This window comes from Micropterus dolomieu, linkage group LG21, assembly GCF_021292245.1.
Source record: "Micropterus dolomieu isolate WLL.071019.BEF.003 ecotype Adirondacks linkage group LG21, ASM2129224v1, whole genome shotgun sequence".
NCBI lineage: Eukaryota > Metazoa > Chordata > Actinopteri > Centrarchiformes > Centrarchidae > Micropterus > Micropterus dolomieu.
The window spans coordinates 4,484,993-4,510,214 of NC_060170.1; the positions used below are offsets into that span (position 1 = coordinate 4,484,993).

A 25,222-nucleotide genomic window follows, 5' to 3' on the forward strand; every position below is an offset into this window, starting at 1 on the left:
GTGTGTGTGTGTGTGTGGGGCACGTGTGCTTGTGTCACTTTCCACTGAGAGAGGAGGAACTTCAGCAAGCTCACATGCAACACACCAACACTTTAGTGGTGTCTCCTTATTTTGTCTTGGTTGTTTTAGTCAACATACCCTGAAAACAGAAACGATCCTGAATAAACAGAGGATTTCCTGTAAATTATTTAAGCAGTGACTGAAGTGTTCCAGGTCAAATATCCTTTTACACACTCATATTTACAACAGGCATGTCTACAGCTATCACTGCTTTCTGTCATTTTGAAAACCCTTATTATAAACATTTATTTAGATAATACATTTATTTTAGCATTCTTGAGCCGCAGCTTTGATCAGTCTAACTCTCAAGTCAGTGAGGACAGTGTGTATGGTGTCCTTTTTATAAAGAGGACCTAGAAGACTGTGCTGCTGTAAAGGTCTTAAATGAGTGTTTGTGTGTGTTTGTTCGCTTGTATCGAAATCCCGTTTTTGACAGAAACACCAGCATTCTCTTTATGACCACGTAGGGAAACTGTTCAGCATCTCACATAATGTGCTGCATGATTATGTCTGTGAGCATAATTATTATAAGCATTATTGTTTCTTGAACAGAAAATCTTTCTTTGCCCTTTTAGCATCCTAAATGAACACGTTCAGAGATATGTTGTTTGAGATATGTGTTTCAGTATGACTCAAATGTCAATATTCCACAGTTACAAATGATTGAAAGTAAAATTACAATATGGCCTTTGTATATTATAAAGTGTGCATAATTCTCTATCTCTGTCGCTCACACGCACACGCAGTTTGTGCAACACTAAGTAAACATGTCACACTCCCTTCAGTACACGTGAATACACTTTTTCGCACAGTTATTTTGCACTAGGATACGTCTTTTTCTCCTCGCGCCTCGCTTTCCTCCATCTCACTTTTTATTTTTCTTTCTAAAAAATTATGACACATTTGTTTTAACCCTTTGCTCGATCGCATTGCAGTGGCTTCCCTTCTCCTCCTCTCCACTTCGTTCTCTTCATCCTGGTCTACCCGGATACGGATACCCGGGAATAACATCCCCACTCCCTCCCACCCCTGCTTTACGTAATGCTTAAAACCCTGCATATCCTCCCTGGCCATGGCAACAACCACATCTGGATCACACAGCAATCTAGACTGGCACCAAAGAACATGTGAAGCCCTCAAGACTTACCACAAAAGTCATGTGCAACAATAATCCTATTTCCTACTGGGCGAAGCATACTTTGGGGAGATTCTCAAAATGCACTGGTGCAGTGGGACTCCTTAGTCTGAGGTGGCTCCAAGACTTTGACTGCATGCACGCAAAGTTAGACCGATTGTCAGATTTGGTACTGCTTCTTCGGGATTTTAGTTGAACCCACATTCACTGTTCTAGGGAGATCACAGTTTTCATGTGTTCCTCACATCTCGAAGTTTGGAATGAGAGGAGTTTTAACTTAGTTTAGGAATTTCTCTCCTTCATCCCACTCTCCTCCTCTCCTTTCATTGCATCTCTAGCTCCACAGTCTTTGCACTGCTTTTCTTTTTGCTGCCCGTCTGTCGGCCATTTATCTGCAGGCTAGTAGTGCCCCCAGATGGCCAAACACACACATTACAAGTTCCTTCACACAGTGGATAGAGCGATCTAGATCTCCAAGCACTGGTCTGAAGTTTGCTTTTCATGTATTTTTCCCAGTGCCAATTATTCGCTGTTGGGAGGAGACAGAGTGTAAAGTGCGTTTTGTGGGTGATGAGATCTATTCAGTTCCCAGCAATAGTCATTTTATTTTTCTCAATACTTACTGATCCCTTTGAATGAAATAAGGAGTCGCAGTTGTTTTTTTAATTTAACTGTTAGTGCAACAAAGCCATGATCGAGCCCAGTGTCTTAAAACAAATCTCCTGTTTGCATCCCACAAAGCCATCCCTGTGGGCGTCCATGAGCCATGTGAAAATGACTGTTAACTTTATTCTGATGCAATAGTTGGTGATGGTCAGTGGCAGACTGGTGACCACGGGCGACACGAGGACCTGTGCCGAACATAGCTGTTGCCATGGTAACTGCAAAGGACTGGTGGATCGAGTTATAATTGGACAGAGCAAATGGTGGGTTGTGGGAGGGAGAGACACAGAGCACAGGGGTGGAAGATGAATTAAGGGATGAGAGAGATGGGATGGGAGAGTGAGCGAAGGCGGTGCTCCGTCTGCATGGTGCCAGCATAGGTAAAGAGGAGGAGGAAAAGTTCCTTGTGTGAGGTCACGTGGCGTTTGACAGATGTAATTGGGGGTTGGGGGGGGTAGAGATATGATTACATACGCACATTAGAAGCATGATGTCTGTAAGAGGAGACCGCCAATGAAAGCTGCTGAACACCTACACAGTTATTGCACTGCCAGCACGGCAGCAGGGAGAGATAGTTAAGCACTACTGAAGGGGGAATTTCTCTTCTGCTGTTTTTTTCACACCTTCTCTCTTACTCTTGTGTTCTTCACCGCTTATCTATTTTATGACTAAGCTCTGAATTTTGTGCTTTCCCATCAGCATCTCATGCCTACCTCCCCACCCCTCAATATGTGCAGTCAACAGATTTTCTTATCTTAAATGTACATCTTTTTGTGCTCAAATAGCTGTTGTGTTATACTCGAAGTTGTCTCTGAAGTGACAGTACTTTTACAAAAATACTTTTGCAGTATTTTGTTGCTAATCAGTACAGAATTCAGTCATATTCAAACCAGGAAAAACTAGTCATAATTATAATATTTATATTATATTATAATATAATTATAATAATTATAATAATTGGTCAGATGTAGTTCATTACTAAGAGCTTGTAATGTTTACCCAGGGTTGTAACCAATGAGAAGCCGCAGTAATCCTTCATCTCCACCCTGCCCTCTTTCACCCTCTTTTCCTTTCACTCACACAGCCAAACTGTCCAACTCCCTTCACTTAACACACTATGTTCACTGGATCAACTTGTTGAGAGCTCAGTGCAGATGATAAGCCTTAATCTCTTACTCTCTCTGTCTCCTTATGCCTATTAGTTGAAGTTCTGGAAACGCCCAGGCTTAATAGAAGTACAGACACCCCGTATTTTTACATGACTCAAGATGCTGTACTGAAGCCAATGGACTGAGAATATAAAGACACTTGAGAGTTAAATTAAGGTGGAGTTTAGGCATATTGCAAAAAATGCTTGTTTTTGTTTGAGATGTTAGACTATTATTTCTCTTTTTTCCAGTCGTGTATAGTTGTATAGATCAAACTTTAGATTATTCAGCGTTTTATTATTAGAAAAGTGTAACCCAGGACTGAGAGGGTTAACTATTTTTACTACTGAGGACAGTGGCTGCCAGTGGCTCTCAGAACCTTATTGGTCACTTTCCAAGCTCCTGATGAGATGACTGGCTGGTAGTGGTAATTAAGTCCCTCCCAGTATTGTATTTGTCTTATGGATAGAGGGGCTAAGCTGAGCATGACTTCTTGACTCATACAGTATGACGGGAAACCACATCATGCGCACAAATCCTCTTCCTGTTTGTCTGTTTGCTGAGTTATACCTAAACAATATACTTTAGGTATCTTTAAATGCTTTCCTTTTGTCTCCCCCATATCAGCCCCCCTATGCCCTTCCTCCCTTTAGAGAAGTTCTGTTTTCACAAGTTGTTTTTTCTCCACCCACCCACCCTCCTCCTCCATCCCTCCCTGCCTCTCCTGCTGAAAATGACTCTTAGTCTATTTTTACCCTCTGGTCCTCTCCACTCTTAGCCCGTTCCACCCATTTTCCCTCTCTTTCTAACCACCCCTACTCTCCTGTTTTCAATTCTCTCCTTCTCTCTCATTTTCTCTCTCTCTCCCTGTGAGTGTTGCATCAGAACATTTCAAATTCTGTTTGGAGGAGGCATATTTATTTGCATTATGGAGAGATGGAAAAATGTTTGGGGATTTAAAAGGGCTTTTTCATGGTGGAAAATTGCATCACTTGCCTCTCCACTGTTCGCTGCATTCCTAAAAGCGACGGTGTAGCATTACCAGAGAAAGGGCTTACAATCCCTCTCACAAGTGAATATTGCTGATTTATAATACAGTCAGCATTTGTGTTTGCATGTAACACCTTTGGACAAAAAACATTCAAATAGCACACTGAATTACACTGCATGCTCATATAGGTTCAGTGACTGTGCATTGTCATCTTGACCCTGCTAAGAGCCCTCATCAACATCCATGACCTGTGCAGAATGCATAGAAAGACCAAAATCAATGTGGAAAGTAAACACTAAAGAGCTCACTGGCGCCTTCCTGCATCGGATGGTCTTCATGGGTAGTAAAACGGTGCTAGCAGAGTATTTGTAGGAAGGAGGGATCTTGTCTAACTTCTGTTAAGCCATTGGTTGGCCTACATCTGAGTGTCTGCTTTTGATTCCTAGTTTCACGCATCAGTCATGGTTTACTACGAAACCTGCACCAATGACACGAGCCTGGGGGTGGGCTTACTGAAAAACAGAAAAATACACATTTTTGATGAATGTTTTAAAGCACGATACTGGTCCTATATAAATATAAGAGAACTTCATTACTTTTTTAAAGTATTGGTGTTGTATAGTCAAGATAAGTTAAGTTTCTGTGGTAACAAGAGCCAATGGTCGTAAAGCCGGGATAAAATTTGCATATGACTGGCATTCCAGTGCACACTCCGACCAATCAGGGTTCGCGGCGGGCAGATGACAGTTGGCTGCCTTGGCCAATAGCCGAGAGGAATTCGCCGATGGAGGCGGGACAAGGCTGGGCGAGGTTGACAGGACGAGTAGGGGAGGGGGGGCGAGTACAGGGGGGGTAAGCAGCCTAGTTTACAACAAGAGGAAGAGGGAGGGAAAGAGAAAGAAAGGGCCAAGGCTAGCGTGAGAGACGACGAGACAAAAATAAGGCAGTAAACTCGGGCTGGGTGATGTGGAGATACGATACGAGGACTTTTCTGGACCAAAACAACACTCGTAACACCAAGTATTAAACGAAGTGGACGGTGTGCGCCCCGATGTCGTCCGCACGAAGTGGCTAGCTAACCTGCTGCAGACGGACGGACCTCACCGATGGCTTTAACCTAACGCACTGTATCGCTTCTTGTAAAGCTACCACCCCCCACCCCCCCCCCGCCCTCGTCGGGTCCGGGTCCGGGTCCGGGTCCAGCGTTGGGGCATCTACAACCAGCTACTCGCTCCTCGCTGCCTTGAGGAGGAGATAGAAAAATACAACATAAACTGCGATTCATCTCAGTTTTCTCCTCGCTGCCTAGAGCCAGGAGTCCTCACCGTGGTCGCTTTTTGTCGCTGTGTTGTAGATTCATCAGCTGCTAGCTAACGTCAGGTCTGTGGCCAGATTGGCCAGGTAGGATAGGAGCTGGTAAATTAGAGACTGTACAGGGACCAGCTGAACTACTTGGGTTCTAGAGAGGATAGTGTGTGGTAGCTTTCATGATAATCAAGCTGATGGATAGCGGGCTTTTAAGAACTGGGTGATGGATGAATGCACCAGATTTAGAGTCAATGACATCTGCTTGTGCGTAGTAAATACGGATAAACCCAAGTTGGTCGCTGTCCTATTTTATGTGATTTTTGGTGGCGTTAACTAAATTGTCAAGTTAAGACAGGTGCATAGTTACAATTCTGGGGGCAGGTAACGGAAAAACAACTTGGTATTTGGTGTAATGCACTTGTCAAACAGTCCTCGCTGGATTATTTTTGGATCCAATACGTATGAATACGCATTTGTAGTTGAGACATGAGAACAAGCGCGTTTCTTTTGCCTCTGTCTGTGCGGCGGGTGCACGACCAGGGGCGTTCCCGAGAGGTTGGTCCAGTTTGGAGTGGTGCACTTGAGGCTCCGGTTGTTGCAAGAGACAGCTAAATTAGCGTCTCTGTGCTTTATTATATGAATCGGCAAGTATTAAAGTCAGTATTTAAGTAAACTGCGCACGCTTGGACGCGAAGCCTTTCTCTCAAGTTAAAAGTACACGAATCCCCTTAGCTTGTATCGCCCCAAGTTGCTTGTTGCAGCGTTGCTTCGCCAGATCGATACTGCGCCTTCTTCCATCAGCCCTTTAGGCGATTTACTCTGGAGCTTTATGTGCTTCTTAATACCAACCGATTTCACCTGTCTGCAGCTGTATTGTAGCACAGAGCAAGGTTTGTCATGGCCCAGAAAGACTGCGCACTGTCCGGGCAGATGTCTTAATCCAGGCCGTGGATGGACCCGAGGCCTTGTTAACCCCTTCATGGCCAAGCTGCTTTAGTAATGTAAACAAACAGAGAGAGAGGGCATCGGGGGTAATTAGACCAAAGGGAGGAGGAACCTTGCCTTCGATCATAATCATCGTTTCAGTGGGTGGTCTATACACTGTTGCATCCTTACATATTTAACTTAAGTTTTGTGTTTTATTGTCATCGTTTATCGTCCATTTTGTCCACTGATGTTTGATTGTTACGTGTGCGAGATTGCGGCATTCTGCGATAACGAGAGATGGACTCTATTTGATAGACATATTTCATCTTTACTCGCAAGAAGTATACCTCTCTATGCTAAATCTTAAAATCCTCATGATGCAGGTTGACGATGCAGCAGTTATTGTGAATGATGACTGCAACCTGTAGGGATGAAACGGATACAGATACCATTGAGCACTTGCCCTCATCTGTGAGCTTCCCGGCAACATCAGCTAGAGATTTTGGATTAGAGATGTTTCCGTACCTGGATCTCTGTGCGCTGTAGAAGAGCGATTTTTAAAGGACAAATCATTATTCTTTTTTGGAGAAACATCAAGGATTTCATCCAACCATGTTCTCATCAGAGAATCCTCAGTATCTCCGCCAAGGACTAAGCATGTTTGGTTAGTCCATGTCACTTACCTTACTGTCTACTATTTTTATACATACAGCAGTATGTCATTATTGTTTAGTTTTAGCATGATGCAATCCCTAATTGTTGAATTAATCTATTTTTAAGGTTTATAGGGGACAGATTTTGTTACTTGAAAGTTTTTTGGGGAAGCATCCTTCTTAAGAGATTATTTTCAATAATGGACATGAAGATCATATGACTTGTACAGGCACTTATTCCTTTAAGATGGTTCAGAGTGTACCAGCTTCTGTTCTCCATCCAGCCTGTTATTGAGAACAGAGAGTCCTTTTGTACATCTGCTGTTGTTGGAGTGATTTAACCAGTTAAGTGGCAGGGGGTGTGCTACTGTGGCAGTACTGATATTCTCTGTAGTTCTGATATACTGATATGAAGTAGTTAATTGCATTCCCCTAGTGTCCCAGATGTTAACCAAGCCCTTATTAGATGGCTAAAATGAAAGCCACTAGTGCTGTGCATCCAAAGGGACTAGTCTCAAAGCTGTGGGCTCTAGTCTATCACTGATTTTAGTCTATTTATTTGTGGTTATATCACTCCAGACTAATACAAAAGATGTGTGGTAACATTGCAAACAATTTTTAAGACATGATTAGTGTTGGTGATTGGAGTAGGAATGCATTTCTGGTGGGAGTATTACACTGAGGGCCCTGGTTCCCCAAATAAGGAAATAGCATCTTGGTAATCTGAATGTAACAACGCCTCGTTCTTCTGAATGTGATATCGGAGCAGGAAAGCTTATAATAAAGTTCTCCAAGGAAGGTTAATTCAAGGGCAATCCAAGAGGCTTCTTCAGTTCTGAAATGATCAAGGGCAACTGGACTTGGTTGAAGATACTGGAAGACGTTTCCAGTATCTTCAACCAAGTCCCACTGCCCTTGATTTAACCTTTCTTGGATAACTATGACCTCGATGGCTGAGAATCCTCACAGACACATTATGAAGTTGTGGATGACTGCGTTGGCTGGTAGTAATAAACAATGCTGTTTTCCTCTGCAGTGTGGACCAATGTAGAACCCCGGTCAGTTCCAGTCTTCCCCTGGCATTCTTTGGTCCCTTTCCTGGCACCCACCCAATCAGATGCTTCTTCTCAGCCAGGAGAGGGCCAGCACCCAGTCAACCACCCTCAAGCAGCCAGTATGAAGACAGGTACTGAAAACATTTATGCCTGACCTAAGGGCTGTAGAAAATCAGCAGCGTCATGTCATTTTCTCGGATTTTAATACTATTTTGAATACCATTTATATATTTTTGACTTTGTCCCAAACAAGTATGCATCTCTTTATTGTTCTTCCTCAGAGTGTCATGGGGTGGCATCGCTGTCACAGGAGCCTGCAGAGGCACCTCCCACTGTAGAGAGAGGTCCCCTGTCCCGGCCTCCCCCCTCTTCTGATGAGCCGCATCCAGAGAAGGAGAAGGGAGAAGCAGAGAGGGAGAGGCCTGACAGTGAGACAGAGAGTGACGTGGATGACCCGTAAGTGCAGTTTGTTTGTTTTATAGTGATTTTATGCGTAAAGCTTTTAGGTTACACGAACACATCAAGATGCACACTGCACATATACCATTATCAGTGTCCGAATATAACAGTGGTTATGTGTTGGGCCAAGTCAGCCTTCACGGTAATATTGTGTGTGGTACAGTGTACCCACACATACCGTAAGGGAGTGTGATATTTTCTGTATCCTCGCACTAATTTGGGCAGAAGAGCTCAATGCCAGAACAAAGCAGATGGGAACAAAAGCATTCCATCTCTGGGCTCTATCACTATATGAAAGGCAGTGGCCAGGCTGTCAGCAATTGAAATGGATGAGCTATCTGCTGAATCTACTGGTGTATCTCATAGGAGATGAACTACTTGTGCTGTGTCTACATCGACATAGACTTGCAGCTGTAAGATAAATAAAACCAGTTACAAAGTATAACATATCTTCTTTATTTTAAATATTAAAGATAAAATATTAATCTACACACCCAAATTTTGCTAGCTCCTCCCATCCCAACACATTTTAAAGATGCAGCCAAGTGGGAAGCTTCCGGTCTGAGACGCGAAGCTGACGCAAAAGTCCCTTAAACCTGCATTCTATTGAATGGTCAGCAGGGTATGACACTTCTGGTTGCAAAAAGAAGTCCGGTTCCATTAGAAATAATGGTAAAATGACCCTACTTCTCACCTGATTTTTTTACCTCAGTAAACACGTTCCTAATACTCCACCGTCTCGTACAAATATGGTTCCGTCCGGTGCTGCTGGTTGCAAAAACTCAACATGGCGGCGCCTTATCAGCCAAACTTGAGGTTTCAAAACGGCACTCCACAAACCAACGGGTTACGTCCTGATGACTATGTCCGCTTCTTATATACGGTCTATGGATGCAGCAGAGCACTGCACAGGACAACCACTGTAGGGGTGTGGCCTCTTGGCTACATAGTATATGACGTGGGAGGTAAGGAGACACCGACCAGAGTCACTTACCGACAGTGTGACAGACTGACCACTGCTCAGTGTAGCAGGAACACCCATATGGAGCTGGTAGTGAGAGCTAACCAACCATCGGCAGCTGCTGTCAGCCTCTGTGTCTGCGCTGGAAACACAGGAAGTCCTCTGAGTGCGTGTCTGTGGGGGGAGTGTCAGTTGGCTGGGGGAGGTAGGCTGACCTCCTCTGATTAGAGTGCGTTTACATTCTATTTTTATATAAACTTCATGACATAAAACGGTTGACTCTGTGTCAGCATTGGTCGTGCAAGGCTCAGGATGATTTTAAACAGATGTTGTGCCATTTTCAACCCTCGAAATGCAGATTTTTATCATTTTGATAAGAAATGTCAATATTAACACCAGCGTTGAAGTGTTTCATCACAGTAAAGTCATAGAATTTGGTTTACGGCTTAAAGAACACATTTACATGTGCAATACCTCTGAAAGAGGTAAAAAGAAAGTGGTGCTTAGGTGTAAGCCAGCATGTGAGAATATCTAGTGAAGATTAAAAACAGAGGCCTGTTTGTTGTCTCATTGCAGCTTCCTCCCAGGAGTTGTACCTGAGCAGCCCATCTCTACATCCCCAGTAAAGAGGCGCACTCAGTCCCTCAGTGCGCTGCCCAAAGATGGAGATAAGAACAGCCCTGGAAAGGTAGTCTTTTCACTCCTCCCACCAGAACATCAAAAATGTCAATGTTACTTTTACTAAAATATGTAATGTAATATGTCTCTGTCTTTCTTGGTCACTCTTTCAGAGGGAGAAGGACCACATCCGGCGACCAATGAATGCATTTATGATTTTCAGTAAGCGCCATCGAGCATTGGTGCACCAGCGGCACCCAAACCAAGACAACAGGACAGTGAGCAAGATTCTTGGGGAATGGTGGTATGCTCTAGGACCTAAGGAGAAACAAAAGTACCATGATTTGGCCTTCCAGGTACACAATGCATTTTCAGACAAAAAAACAAACATATAAAATTCAAGAACTGTGACAACTAAATGCTTCTGTGCTAACCTATAGTACATATACTAAGTTTTTGTCTTCCTTTTCACTTACTCCCTCCTTATTTTCCCTTCTCCTGTTCCCAGGTAAAAGAGGCCCACTTTAAGGCCCACCCGGACTGGAAGTGGTGCAACAAAGACAGGAAGAAGTCCAGCTCTGAAGGCCGTGGGGTACCCGGGGGCAAAGACATCAGAGAAAGGAGCATGTCTGAGTCCACAGGTTGGTTTCACTTTGCTCTCACAACATGTATTTTGGTAACATTTGTCATTTACAGTATCCTTATGATTTGCAGGTCTTTAACAGTCCCCTTTTCCCCCTTGATAGAACCCCATTCTGTGGAGTTGAAGGTGTCTGGTCCAGGTCTTGTTGGTGTGTCTGAAAGGGGTACAGGAGAAGGCCTTGTTGGCCAGCTAACCCGTCCTCGAGCCTTTTCTCAAAGTGCCATGCACACCCTGGAGCGTAGTGACAGGGGTAATACACAGGCCCTGGCAGAACTGGCACAGGTAAGAGAGGAGCACAGCTCATAGACCCGGAGAGTTGATATTGTTAGCATAAATTGCTGGAAAAACAAATCTAGTTTGTTTGCAAATGGACTCACTTCAACAGAAATTGTTTTCTGTGCCAAATGAGTATTGTATTCTATGTCTTTTAACCGTGTGACAGTTATGACCATACTAGTATTTTTCTGTGATATAAGGGTATCTCGCACACTAAAATACACAAAAGACAGTTGAAACACAAGACAAAAAACACACTAATGAGAAATCACAGCCATTCTGACATGATTCAAAAGCATCTCTGATTCATGGTCTCTTGCTTTATTTTTTCAGATGTGTGGGGATAGTGGCAGTCAGTTTTCTAGTCATGCACCACCCCTGTCACAGTCCCAGCGGGGGGTCAGCGAGGACATGACCAGTGATGAGGAGCGCATGGTCATTTGTGAGGAGGAGGGAGATGATGATGTCATCGGTGAGAAATCAGACCTGCTCTACTCATGAAAACAAATGTTAGATTCAGGGATGCACCAATCCAACTTTTTCAGTCTCAGTACTGATACCAACACCTGGGCTTGATGCATAACGCTGATCCGATACCATTGTACAATTAATGAGCTGTATCCCTCGCTGTGAGGAGGAGACTGGGAATCATTCTTTTATGTGGAAGGCAACATTAGGCTTGATTTAAGCATTTCTTCCTAACTTTGTGAAACAAAATGTTGTGTTAGCTCTCCTAGCAAAATGTTCGGGTCTACCGGTACACTCCTGACACATTGTGTAATTGAATTGAATAGATCAGCACTATAGATCAGCTCCCATGTCACTAATACCCGATCCAGCTATTTGAGTCAGTATTGGGCCGATATCGGTATTGGATCAGTGCATCCCTTGTTAGATTCAAAGAAATTAATGTGTTAGTAGACACATTCCTATGTCACTGACCCACTTTTGTAAATTTCCAGCAGCTGCATGTGGAAATGTGTTTTATTCAAAGGTAGAATAAGGTTTTCAATCTGAAGTAATGTCTGCAGCAATGCCCTCGTGTTACTCTGTCATAGTCTTTTTTTTATGTGTTTTTATTTATTCCCTGCACTACTTTGCCCCTACTTCTTAATATAGATCATAAAGTGGGTAAATTGTGTCCAATTTATGACCATGTTTTGATTTTAAAGATCCTATGGCAATGGGAGCTCATTCAGACGCTGAGAACACCCTGACTTGATTCAATTATAAATTGCAATGAATGTCACATGTAGCTGTAGTGTATTTTTCTTCTCCACAGAGGACCCTTATCCTAACAGTTCCATAGACCTCAAGTGTAAGGAGCGAGTAACTGACAGCGATAGTGAGAACGGTTCTGGAGACGAAATTGATCAGAAGGTAACCGGCTTGAACAATCATGTTTTTCCTGGACTTTTCAGTGTATCTTTATATAGAGTGAGTTGTCAAGTATTTACCCTCCATGTTTTCTTAAAATAATGTTCTGTGTCTGTCTGTCTTTTCAGAGAGTTTTTGCTCCAGTCATTTGCTCCTCTGCATTATCATCTTCCTCACACCATACCCCTCATGGCAGGAGTGTCTCACTGTCCTCTTACCCCACCAGCAAGCATTATGATGAGGGGAGATCAGGAGGGGGAGGGTATTCAGACCACAAGAGAAAGGAAAGAGGAAAGGGAGAGGGTAAGGACACATTTGGGGGAGAGGGAGGAGGAGGAGGAGGAGGAGGAGGAGTAGTGCAGCAGTCTCTTTCTCTCTCTTTAGGCCAGTCAGTCATCTCTACTTCTCCAGCAGGAGGGCCTCCGTCCTCATCAGTAGGTTCACTGGGTGCGAACCCACTTCTGGGCATTGGCGCTGTAAGGGTGGCTTCTACGGTGGTGACCAATGTAATGCGTCCTGTTATCAGCACACCGCTCCCCATCGCCAGCAAGCCCAGAGAGGGAGACACATCATCCAGCCCGCATCCACCAGAAAGGAAGTCCCTGACTCCCCATCAGCAGCCACAACTTCTAATTGGTTCAGGATCAGGAGGTGGGGCTGCTGCCACAGGGGGTGGGTACTACTCTTCATCTTCACCTAATCCTGTAGGTGTGGGCCCGGGTGGTGTAGTGACTAATTTGGTGTTAGGAGGGGCTCTGTCTGCTCAACCTGCTGTACAGCTCATCACTCCCTCCCACCAGACTCAGCCCTCCCAGCATCAGGTGCTTCCCTCTGCCGCTGTTTCAGTACCACATAGCCAAACCAATGGGCCCCTGCCTCTGCCCCTGCTTCAGCCCCAGTTCCTTCCCGCCTCTTCCCTAGCAGCCCCCGGGGGTAAGGCCATCACACAAGTTCAGTACATCCTGCCCACCCTACCCGCCAACACCCACCCCAAGAGTCCACCTCAGCAACTCAGCCAGCCAACCAGTATCTTCAACTTGCCTACAGCTACACCCACACATGTGTCCCTGGCAAATGGAAAGCAGCAGGGTACAGGTTCACTGACAGGCTATACGTCTAGCTCAGCGGTGGGAGTGGTCAGCCCGGGAACTAGAGGTGAGAACAGCAGTCATGACAAGGCTTTAGGTACATTCAGCTATTATTCTGTGGTGACTCCAAATAAAATACCTGTTCTCCATCTTTTTCTGTCTTTGCTTCAGTGCAAACACAGTCTCCAGTGCTGCAGGGTAAAATGCTTGTTCCCATGGCAACTGTACGGACTGCGCCAGCCCCTACCCAGCAGTTTCCCATTGTGGCTCCACCTCTTCCTGTCCAGAACGGAGCTCAGACCGGAAGCAAGGTCAATGAGAGACACTGACATGAACACTTTATACATTGTGCCCATTTTGTTAGTAACACTAAGTTTAAAAACAAATCATTAGCTTACAACTTTATTGTATTCCTTTTTTATGGCCTCCTCTTTTCATTCCTCTCCAGATCATCCAGATTGCTCCCATGCCTGTGGTCCAGTCCCAGCTGCCTCAGGGTGGAGCAGTCCACCCTGCCAGCCCCTTCCCTGTAACAGTGGGCACAGCAGCAGTGGTGGCTCCAGGATCAGTCCCCTCCCAGGCTGTACTACTGCCACCAGCACCTACCAGGTAGGAAATAACAATTGAATTGGATCCTGTATTGAACCTGCAACAACACCCCAACAACACATTTACTGCTGACTTAACACCATCTGGCATGATGTATACGCAGACAATAGATAATATGTCAAATAACAATTTCAATTTTGATTTTACTGAAGTGGTAAACTCACCACTTTAGTACACCATAACAAACGAAACAAAGAGTGCAGATTAGTTTTCAGTCACAACAGTTATTCTAAATTGACAGTGAAATGTGTTTCAGTAATTGCCACTCTTTTTATTTTCGTGAGACTGAACCAACCCACCTGCTGTTGAAAGAAGGCTTAAAAAACGTACTTTCAGACATTCACCCTGTAAATGTACTGTCAGTTGAACATGTTGCTATCACGTTTGCAAGTGTTCTTTTTTTTTCATAAAGGTCATTCTGGCATCCACCTGGCTGGATGTCTAAATACAGTGCATTCACATTAATGCATTCAGGATGCTAATTGTCATGATCTAAATGCGTGACTTGTGCCACCTTCTTAAGATAGCTAAATTTTGAGTGATGCCCAATTATAAGTTCTTATGCGCAACAAGTCTTTATAGTGTAGCCTTTTCCAAATCTAATACTGTACATGAGCCAGTTTTAAGGTAGGAAGAGATGTTCTCTTTTCATTTCAGGTGAGAATTATGTTTTTTTCATTGAGGATTTTTTTTTTTTTTCTCTAGCATTGCAGGGAGCAGTTGATCTCATTGAACAGATTACTAGCCAGTTTGAACTAAATTTTAAGCTTCTGTCAGTCGAGCTGTGGATAGAACCTCTAGCAAAATGTTTTACCTACAAATTAAACGCTGTGTGAGCAAAATGAGAAATTAGTTGAGAGCCAAAACGTAACTTAAATATCTTTTTTTCTTACTACAAACGTAACTGGAGGAGCTTGGGTGCTGTTGCCTTGTGTTAAATGTATGTAAGTTTGTCTAGTTTGATAAATTTATGACCAGTGGGGTTACTAAAGCAGGAGCGAGCCTCCTTCCAGAGCTAGCAAAATATATTTTAGTTTTCATCACGGGGCCTGTATGAAGGCCCTTATTCCTTGATGACATTATTTTCAAACTCGTTGTCCTGTCCTGTGTCGTGGAGGGGGAAAAAAAGGATTTTAGGGTTTCCTTAATGCTGGGCATTGCAGTTCTCCCCGGGTTTGAGCCAGCTTGGAACGTTCTATAATCGGAGATCTGTGTTTGAAAGCCCAAAAGCAATTTCTTTAACAGATAGATGAGCCCAACGATGTTGCAGATCTGATGTCTGAAAGGGGCTGTAAACAAATTATGTGCCAGTAAAGCTTGACTCACCCATTTATTTGTGAACATATGCCAGCCTCACTCTATTACACCCTACCCTGGCTTACTGTTGATCACAGTAGTGGTTTCATTATTGCCAGTTTGTCTATACGTCATAGTTACATGAGCAAAATATTTTTTTTCTGTGTGATATTAATCTGACTGACATCCATGAAATGATTCACATAGTGCTTCAGAAAAAAAATGGATATCTGCTTACATGTTCTGTGTACATGCTCCAGAATAAATATTTAGAAAAGGGGTATTTGAAAAGGTAGACCAGCAATTTATTGTTTTTCTGTTGTGCTTTCTATTGAAGCAACGGTTTTTTTTTTTTTGGAATATACTAGTCTTGCAGTTATTAATGGGAGACAGCAGCCACTCATGGGACTTGGAGTGATTCTGAATCTCACTAAAAGTGTGTGTGTGTAAAGATAATTCCCTTGCGAATGTTTTGGACTTAAATAAATTGGAAACTTACCTCCAAAAATAGATTGTAATCAGACTGACTGTTTACATGACAATTTCCCCCCTTTGGACAGATAATAAAAGTTTTATTCAACCATTTCAGACAGAATGTAATACCATTCCAAATGGGCCCGTTTATGCCTAAAACGATTTTAAACAAGGCAGTTTTATTCTGAGTGGACTTTTATTCCAGTTATTAGTGGGATAAAAAGCTACATGAAAAACACAGACTCATGAAGCTTTTGCTGAAAGGGTTTAACAGGTGCTGTTATCAAAAATAAATGCATGCAGTTTATGGATTGCAGTAACTCCAGTTACATGCTGATATTTAAGGTGGGATAAATGATACCATACATAAGTATTGTTTCTGATAGCAGGGATGTCCAGATTTCTTAAAGCATATCAAGCAGACAATACAAGAAACAAAAAACTCCAGCAGGGGTGCAGCTGTAGCAGCACAGCTCTATTCTGGATGCGTTAGTCATGCTGCTGGTGGCCCAAGTTGCCTCTGCCTGCCACCCCCACACTACCTCTCAGCTCCTAACACACACACACACATGCGCACACACACAAGCGCACAGCACAGCACAGCACAGCACAGCACTAGTCATCCAGTGCTGCTCGCTGTGATGTACATTCACCCACTGACCCTCACTGCAGCACTGTTTTTTTCTAATCATGTCTCTGTTCCCTTTATTCTTGTTCAGGCTCATTATACCATAACACCTTCTGTCACTGCTACTATACCTTTCCATTACAAAAATCTTCCCTTCTTTGCTCTCCATGTGCCGCCTTCTTTGTTATTTTTATTTCTCTCATCTGATCACCTTTTCTGTACCTCCCGTCCAGGATCACCTATGTCCAGTCCACTCCAGGGGTCCCATCCACTCTGCCTCTGGTCTCCACGACATCAGGCTCTTCCACCACCCAGCAAGGCCTGCCAGTGGCTGGATCTGCATATGTTCCCTCGCCCCTGGCAACACTCGGGTTCACAGCCATCGCACCACCTGCACAGGCTCTGGTTCAGCCTCTGATTGCAGGTCAGTGCTGTGCAGAGCTGGATTCATGTGCTGTATGAAATGAGCTATATGAGCCCATAGGACACAAATATTTGGCCCCCTGACAAATATTTACTTAATCTACCTTTGAATTAAACACACTTACATTAAAACTCAAATTCATACTTATACATGTTTTTTTACTATAGATAACAATACAAGGCCAACCCCAATAAATATGACATCAAAACATCTAATACTGCGCCAACATGAAGAGAGGCATGCAAACCACAGACACTATAGCTATGTTGAAAAAGAATACATACGAAAAAAACATACACTATACACTGCATACTAAATTGTCACAGTATACTAACAGGAAATTATAAAATATGTGGGACACCAATCAAACTGCAAGTTTTGGAATACCACTGCCAGCTTCATAAATGTGAAATTCTTTCCTAAGATTTAATACTGATCTTTTTGTTTTCCAGTATCTTTCACCACCATCTGCAATTGATTTATTTTTTTTCCATCTCTGAGCAGCTTCTCCATTTCCTTTGTGCATTGCATTGTAGGAGAATAATGTCCATCAACAGCACACTCAAAAATCGACCATATTTAGTATGCATACAGTCTGGTTTGACACAGAGAAATAATATAATATCATAATCATATATTTTAATCAATACAATCGTCATGTAAATGAAACAGGTACTCGGTGAGTTCAAACAGTTTACCTTCCATGACTTAAGCCTGTTTGCCAACAGATTTGAGTTAACAACTTCCATTCAACCATTTATGTGTAGATAACCTATCAATTACATCTCTAGTCTCATAGTGCAACACAGAACATAAATTAGCATATTTGATTTTTGCCAAATGAGTATTGACATAAGCTGCTTTACCTCAAAACACGAAACCTGCCCTCAGATATAATAATAGTTTTATACCTTAAATTAATTCTTACATTAAATAAATGTTATACACAAAGAAAACAGCTGGCCCGTAGTATTACCTTGTTTGTTTAATTGCTGACCCCTGAACTACAATATCCACACTTGTCTCTTGATTGAATGAATATACCAACCAATCTGTTCTGACAAAATCTTTTGTTGTCAGGACATACTAGTTTGTATTTCGACCAATTTCAGTATGCCAACAGTCTGACATTAGGACAAATTAAATACCTCACATCATGTTAAAAGCACATTCATAGGACAAGAAAGACTGAATTTGTTATATAAATTGCAGATAAAGAAGCGATATGGACATTCATTCAGGTGAAAGTGTTAAAATATTTTGCCTGTTGGGTCTCGTGTTTCCTTCATCCAGGTCAGCCACCACTTTTAGCCACTGCTCAGTCTCCATCGCCCTCAGCCCCTGCCTCAGGGTCTGGGGGACAGATAGTCACCGCCATATACCCTCCTTCAACTAGCGTCACCATGGCAACAGGGGTGGTCTCCATGACGGCAGTGCCCCCCAGCTTGGTCTATTCTGTCTCCAGCCCTTCCAGCGCCTCCCCCCACATCCTCTCCAAACACACAGCAACCGCCACTGCAATCACGCACCCACATCCTCAGCTCCATCCGGACAGACAGGCAGACAGGCACCTGCCTCCTGACAGACCTGCCGATCGACAAACTGACAGACAGGCCGAGAGGCAGACAGAACTGCTGACGCATTCGGACAGGCAGCTGGAGAGGCAGACGCAGACCTCCAGCAGTAGCGGCTCAGTGGCACCTCCCAGTGGCGCAGCTGTGTCCATAAGGCCCTGCAGTCCTCCACTTCAGATCCAAACACCTGGTACTTGTTTTTATTCAACACTTTGTTCACAAGGTTTTAATTTGTAGTGAATTATTTTATTGATTTTTATATTTTCTTTCTGTTTACAGGTGGCACACCCAAACTAACCCAGCTTCCACTCAGGACGCCTCAGAAGGTGAAGGCAACGGTGGCGAACATCCCCGTGGGCAGCTATGAAGGAGGAGGCCGAGGAAAAGAGAGAGAAAGGGAGAAGGACAGGGAGCGGGAGAGGGAAAAGGAGAGGGAGAGAGAGAGAGAAGCTGCAGCCACTAGTCATTTCTCCTTTGATCCCGAGTCTCCTTCAACACATCCTGCTGAAGAGCCGCCATCCACTGACAGACCCCTGGAGGGCTCCAGTGCGACGGATTCCTCTGACACGCGAAACAGGGAAAGCACAACCACCAAAGAGGTGAGAGGAACGTCACACACAGACTTTCAGCTCTAGCATAGTGAGACAAAACTACCTAGTTGTTGTCGACTAAATAACATCTCTGTGACTTTGACTAAAATGCGTAAATTGAACTTTCTGTGCAGGCTGGATGGAAGGAGTCCCTCCCCTCCTCTCCTCTCCCCCCTCCATCAGCCACAGAACCCGCCCTGCCTCCCCCACAGACTGACAAAGATGGTCCTACACCCAAAAAGGTCAAAGCCCGCCCACCACCACTTAAGAAGACGTTTGACTCTGTGGACAAGTGAGTTAAAACCTTTTGTGAATCTTTCTCTTCGCAGAAATTGTTGATGGACAGTGTATATATACTGTATATTGTGTGTGTGTGTGTGTGTGTGTGTGTGTGTGTGTGCGCGCGCGTGTTGGTCTGGCAGGGTGCTGTCAGAGGTGTATTTTGAGGAGCGCTTTGCCGAGCTGCCAGAGTTTCGGCCTGAGGAGGTTTTGCCTTCACCCACCCTGCAGAGTCTGGCCACTTCACCCCGCGCCATTCTGGGCAGCTATCGGCGCAAGAGGAAGAACTCTACAGGTGTCACTCACAAGAGCATTTTATCATACTCTGATTTAATGCTTTTAGACTAATGAAGGGTAGTTGCAGCGTTTATGAAAGTATGAATGTATATGAAGTATATATGAACTATCTCATTGGTGTTTATTGACATTAGCTATATGATACAATACAATTTTTTTTGCGACAAATCCTGTTAAATAAGGAGATGTGATGTCTGCTGATAATTATCATTTCACTCTGTTATATTATTGTAATTCAATATTACTGCTGGACCAAAATTATAGATGTTACACAATGTAGTTTTTTTTGTTTAGCAACAGCTGTACAGAAAATTGATACTTTTAAAATGGGTGATTTTATGTGAATTAAATAAATGTGTTGTAGGTTTTAAGGTGGTTTTTATTTTCATTTTCTTACACTCCGTGTGCTTCTAGATTTGGACTCCGCCACTGACGATCAAGTCTCTCCTAAGAGAAAGAGTCGGCGGCGCTCAAGCTGTAGCTCAGAGCCCAACACTCCTAAAAGTGCCGCCAAGTGTGAGGGAGACATCTTTACCTTTGACAGAGCAGGTAACGCACAGGGAAGGGCACATAGACACTGACATAGTCTAACTTTATACTTCTGGTCTTTTATATTTTAGTTCCGGATAGCTCATGTGTGCAGCAGAAGTGTAGGTTCAGGGGTTTGGATTGGGGCAGAGCTCTTGTTTTTGTGTTAGGTATTTTGCCGAAGGATTTATCTCTAAATTCCTCCTACATAGTTGGCTTTTATTTTGGTTACTCTCACCTCAGTGAGAATAAACCTAAGAAAACGTCTTGTATCTATTGTTGCTTTTTAAAACTTTTTAATGGTCAAATAAAGAAATATTAGTAAGAGTAAAAACAATAAGAACCAGGAAACAATTAAAACTGTCATATACTTGCAGGCCACAAGTGACTTACCGGTGATCCAGTCTCTTCAAACTTTTTTATATTTGTACTATATTTTACCTTTTTCTTTTTTCCAGCAATAAAAACATCAGATGAGGTGCCTAGGCATGTAGGAGTTTGTAGGCAAAAATTGTAGGCTAACAAAAATAGTTCTGTATTTACCTTTTGAAACACTAGTTTAAACAGAGAGTTAACAGTCCAGTCATTAGCGTTGTCTTCAGGGGGAAAAAAAGTATCTTTTTGTCAAACTGATGTTAGCACTAGTTTAGAAAAATAAAATATATGTGAACCAGATGGGAATCCCTGACTTGGAGACACATTTTGCCACTGCTGTATTTTTCCTGCTTGGAAAAAGATGATGGGACATAAGGGGACATAAACAAAGATGTTGATTATTGTAACTAGCTTCTTGAATGATGGCTCACCCACTCCACCTGTTTGTCCCTTTTCACAGCCACAGACGGAGAAGACATCCTGACAGAAATGGAGTTTGATAAGGTGCCATACTCCTCCCTGCGACGAACACTGGACCAGAGGCGAGCATTGGTCATGCAGCTATTCCAGGAGCAGGGCTTCTTTCCGTCAGGTAAGACACAAACACACACACTATATATGGAAACATTTTCATGAGGTTTCACTTGCAGCCATTCACAATCTTTCTGTTATCCTGTTTCCAGCTCAGGCCACTGCAGCCTTCCAGACAAGATACTCCGATATATTTCCCACCAAGTTGTGTCTGCAGCTGAAGATCAGGGAGGTCCGGCAGAAGATTATGCAGACGGCCACCCCGTCTGATGCCTCTGGTTTAGGCATACCTGACTCAAGTGGTCCCCTCCCCGGACCTTCTGGCTCCCAGTCGGGGGACGGATCTGTGAGAGGATGCGGGGACCTGCAGGATGAAGAAGAGGAGCAGGGGGCAGAGGCGAGCCCAGAGGATCCTCGTGATTCACAGGACTCTTCTAGATGAGGGATGCTGACAAGTGAGATTGACCAATCAGTGACGTCACACCTTTCCAACCCCTACATGCTTTCACACTGTTTTTAAAATCAACACTCTCATCTCTCCTCTGGTCAGATTTTTTTCCCCTCAGCAGCCAACCTATGAGTGACAGACGTTTATATGCAATGTTGGGCCTTTTTTTTGTATTGTGTGACCCTTGTACCAAAAAAAAGACCAGTGGCACAAAAACTATCACCTAAACCCCCCCAATGCACAAACACACACCCAATTAGCACTCTGCATTAATCCACCTTTGAGAAATCGATGCCAGTGAGAGACAGACCATTGTGTACAGCTGCATTTATTTGTCTTGAAGAAGAAAGGGTTCTTGTTGAGGACGAAGAGACCTGCTTAACCCATTCTGAGATGGCGAAATTCAGCAGTTGTGAGGACATTATGTTTTGATATTTGTTTTTAATTGGGTTAGAGGAGTAAAAGCAGCACGTATCTGCCGGAGGAACAGGCTGCATGTAGACTTAACCGTTGTAAGCTTGTGTCTTGTTTCTGCTAACGTTAGGGGGCTGGGCCCTCAACAGCCGGAAACGATTTGATTCAACAAGAGAACTCATTGCTGCGGACCTGGAAAGATCTTTTTCTTCATTTTATTGCTCACATGTAGACCTTCAGTGGAGGTCTACCAGGAGTGACTGAAAAATGAAACTGAAACGTTAAGTGGACTTCTGGCAGTGCCATCATTCCTGCAGTTACCTGTCTGGCCAAGTCCTCCCTTCTCGTGATTGACCCTAGCACATGCCAGTAGGTAGGAACCAAGCATTCCTGTGCCTCGTTAGCCATGAAGGAAGGAGGTGGGTCAACAGGCACATCCTGGCTCTTAGTTGTAGAGGCTCAGGCTGATGAGGCCTTAATCCTCTGCTGCCAAGCAGTTTTAGTAACTTTTTAATAGATTTTTTGATTTGTATTTAACATTGTCATATTCAGTTTGTTGTTGTACTATTCCTATGGGTATTATTATTACTCTTCATATCATTGCAGTGAATCCCGGCCCTTAGTCATGTTGTCATTGCTGGCAGATGTTTCCGTCATTTGTGCCAGCTGTTGATTTCTTGTACTAGGCTATTTTTTTTAATTTTTATATATATATATACACACACACACACACACACACACACACACACACACACACACACACACACACACACACACACACACACACACACACACACACACACACACACACATATTTGTAGGCAGGTGCTCTACACCTGTACAGTTCCTCCATTGTAGTCTTCCCTTGACTGGCCTCTTCACCTCAGCAAGGACCTGCAGTGCAGTTATTTTTATTGTTAATTTCAAAGAGGAATACAAACACAACGTGGACCTTTCTATTCTTTCAACAGTAATAAGCCGTATGTTTTTAGACCCTGTATGCCTCTCTGTCCCTTGCGAAGTTTGATTCTTTAGCCTCAACACTTAATGCATCTCCTTCCTCCACCTCTTTCCTTCCCTCCTTCCTCCCTTTGTCACTTTATTGCTCTCTCCAGACCTCCTTTTTTAAGCGAGGGGGAGAGAAAACTGGGGGAAGTGAGGGGAGGGTGATGAATCAAAGAGAGCTGGTAGGATCTAATACTGGTTGTGTCTTTGTGCAAGACTTGGTTGTGTTGTAAATAATTACTGTAGAGTCAGAAGACTCATTATATTATTGATAAGGAAAAATCTGTCATTGAAGATAAGTTGACTTTTAAGACACCCATTACCGAAGTAAAACATGAAATGGAAAAAACAATAATAAATATGGCTATTAATGTTTTTGTGTTATGTTTCCTTGTTTGGCTATTCCGGTATAAAAGAGAGGAATTTATATGAATAAATTAAGTTTGTATCTGTATCTTTCAGTATGCAAAAAAAAAAAAATGTTCAATTAAAGTGACTTTATCGCTGGCAATGTGAAAAATGGGTTTTTCCTTAAGCAGAGATACAATACACTGAGTGATCCAGCAATGTCATACTAATTGAAGCACGATCTTTGTTCAGCCCCTTTAAATAAATGTTACAGTACAACCCCAATTCCAATGAAGTTGGGATGTTGTGTAAAATGTAAATAAAACCAGAATACATTCATTTGCAAATCCTTTTCAAACTATATTCAATTTAGGACAGGGGACAGGGGCAACAAAAATCTGGGAAAGACACCTGTTTGGAACATTCCACAGGTGAAAAGGTTAATTGGTGCGTTAACAGGTGAGTGTCATGATTGGGTATAAAAGGAGCATCCCACAAGTCTTTCACAAGCAAGGATGGGCTGAGGTTCACCACTTTGTGAAATACTGCGTGAGCAAATGGCCCAACAGTTTAAGAATAATGTTTCTAAATGTACAATTGCAAGGAATTTAGGGATTTTACCATCTACGGTCCATAATATCTTCAAAAGATTCAGAAAATCTGGAGAAATCTGCACGTAAGCGGCAAGGCCGAAAACCAACATTGAATGCCCGCGGCACTGCATTAAAAACCGACATCAATGTGTAAAGTACACTGCTCAAAAAATTAAAGGGAACACTAAACAACAAAATGTAACTCCAAGTCAATCACACTCCTGTGAAATCAAACTGTCCACATAGGAAGCAACACTGATTGACAGTCAATTTCACATGCTGTTGTGCAAATGAAATAGACAACAGGTGGAAATTATAGGTAATTAGCAAGACACCCCCAATAAAGGAGTGGTTCTGCAGGTGGTGACCACAGACCACTTCTCAGTTCCTATGCTTCCTGGCTGATGTTTTAGTCACTTTTGAATGCTGGCGGTGCTTTCACTCTAGTGGTAGCATGAGACGGAGTCTACAACCCACACAAGTGGCTCAGGTAGTGCAGCTCATCCAGGATGGCACATCAATGCGAGCTGTGGCAAGAAGGTTTGCTGCGTCTGTCAGCGTAGTGTCCAGAGCATGGAGGCGCTACCAGGAGACAGGCCAGTACATCAGGAGACGTGGAGGAGGCCGTAGGAAGGCAACAACCCGGTAGCAGGACCGCTACCTCCGCCTTTGTGCAAGGAGGAGCAGGAGGAGCACTGCCAGAGCCCTGCAAAATGACCTCCAGCAGGCCACAGATGTGCATGTGTCTGCTCAAATGGTCAGAAACAGATTCCATGAGGGTGGTATGAGGGCCCGACATCCACAGGTGGGGGTTGTGCTTACAGCCCAACACCGTGTGGGACGTTTGGCATTTGTCAGAGAACACCAAGATTGGCAAATTCGCCACTGGCGCCCTGTGCTCTTCACAGATGAAAGCAGGTTCACACTGAGCACATGTGCCAGACGTGACAGAGTCTGGAGACGCTGTGGAGAACGTTCTGCTGCCTGCAACATCCTCCAGCATGACCGGTTTGGCGGTGGGTCAGTAATGGTGTGGGGTGGCATTTCTTTGGGGGGCCGCACAGCAATCCATGAGCTCGCCAGAGGTAGCCTGACTGCCATTAGGTACCGAGATGAGATCCTCAGACCCCTTGTGAGACCATATGCTGGTGCGGTTGGCCCTGGGTTCCTCCTAATGCAACACAATGCTAGATCTCATGTGGCTGGAGTGTGTCAGCAGTTCCTGCAAGAGGAAGGCATTGATGCTATGGACTGGTCCGCCCGTTCCCCAGACCTGAATCCAATTGAGCACATGTGAGACATCATGTCTCGCTCCATCCACCAACGCCATGTTGCACCACAGACTGTCCAGGAGTTGGCGGATGCTTTAGTCCAGGTCTGGGAGGAGATCCCTCAGGAGACCATCCGCCACCTCATCAGGAGCATGCCCAGGCGTTGTAGGGAGGTC

At 43.7% G+C, this 25,222-nt stretch overlaps 2 protein-coding genes across 5 annotated transcripts in view; both read left to right on the forward strand.

The window, feature by feature from the left end:
* Window positions 1–25,222, forward strand: part of loxl2b (lysyl oxidase-like 2b) — a 62,195-nt gene that overhangs the window by 31,330 nt on the left and 5,643 nt on the right. The window lies entirely within an intron of this gene.
* On the forward strand, window positions 4,876–23,209 carry LOC123959667 (protein capicua homolog). 4 transcript variants are annotated; one of them, XM_046033850.1, is made up of 21 exons: window positions 4,879–6,896; window positions 7,922–8,071; window positions 8,222–8,396; window positions 9,937–10,048; window positions 10,152–10,334; window positions 10,487–10,619; window positions 10,725–10,903; window positions 11,231–11,369; window positions 12,180–12,277; window positions 12,403–12,577; window positions 12,659–13,429; window positions 13,534–13,673; window positions 13,811–13,971; window positions 16,603–16,793; window positions 18,087–18,557; window positions 18,647–18,966; window positions 19,092–19,249; window positions 19,371–19,531; window positions 19,948–20,082; window positions 20,897–21,028; window positions 21,120–23,209. In XM_046033850.1, the coding sequence occupies exons 1-21, from the start codon at window positions 6,845–6,847 to the stop codon at window positions 21,407–21,409; spliced, it is 4,326 nt and encodes a 1,441-aa protein (XP_045889806.1). In that variant the 5' UTR covers window positions 4,879–6,844; the 3' UTR covers window positions 21,410–23,209. The 4 variants fall into 4 exon arrangements, with proteins under 4 accessions (XP_045889807.1, XP_045889806.1, XP_045889804.1 ...); XM_046033848.1 differs by having other exon boundaries at window positions 4,879–6,390; window positions 6,616–6,896; window positions 12,403–13,429; XM_046033849.1 differs by having other exon boundaries at window positions 12,403–13,429; window positions 19,380–19,531.

Excerpts from the sequence above, each read along its gene's own strand:
- LOC123959667 (XM_046033848.1), top strand. The coding sequence starts at position 6,845 with ATGTTCTCATCAGAGAATCCTCAGTATCTCCGCCAAGGACTAAGCATG. Across the intron at positions 6,897-7,921 it reads CCAAGGACTAAGCATGTTTG|TGTGGACCAATGTAGAACCC; the intron begins GTTAGTCCATGT and ends TTTCCTCTGCAG. Across the intron at positions 19,532-19,947 it reads CAAGAGGAAGAACTCTACAG|ATTTGGACTCCGCCACTGAC; the intron begins GTGTCACTCACA and ends GTGTGCTTCTAG.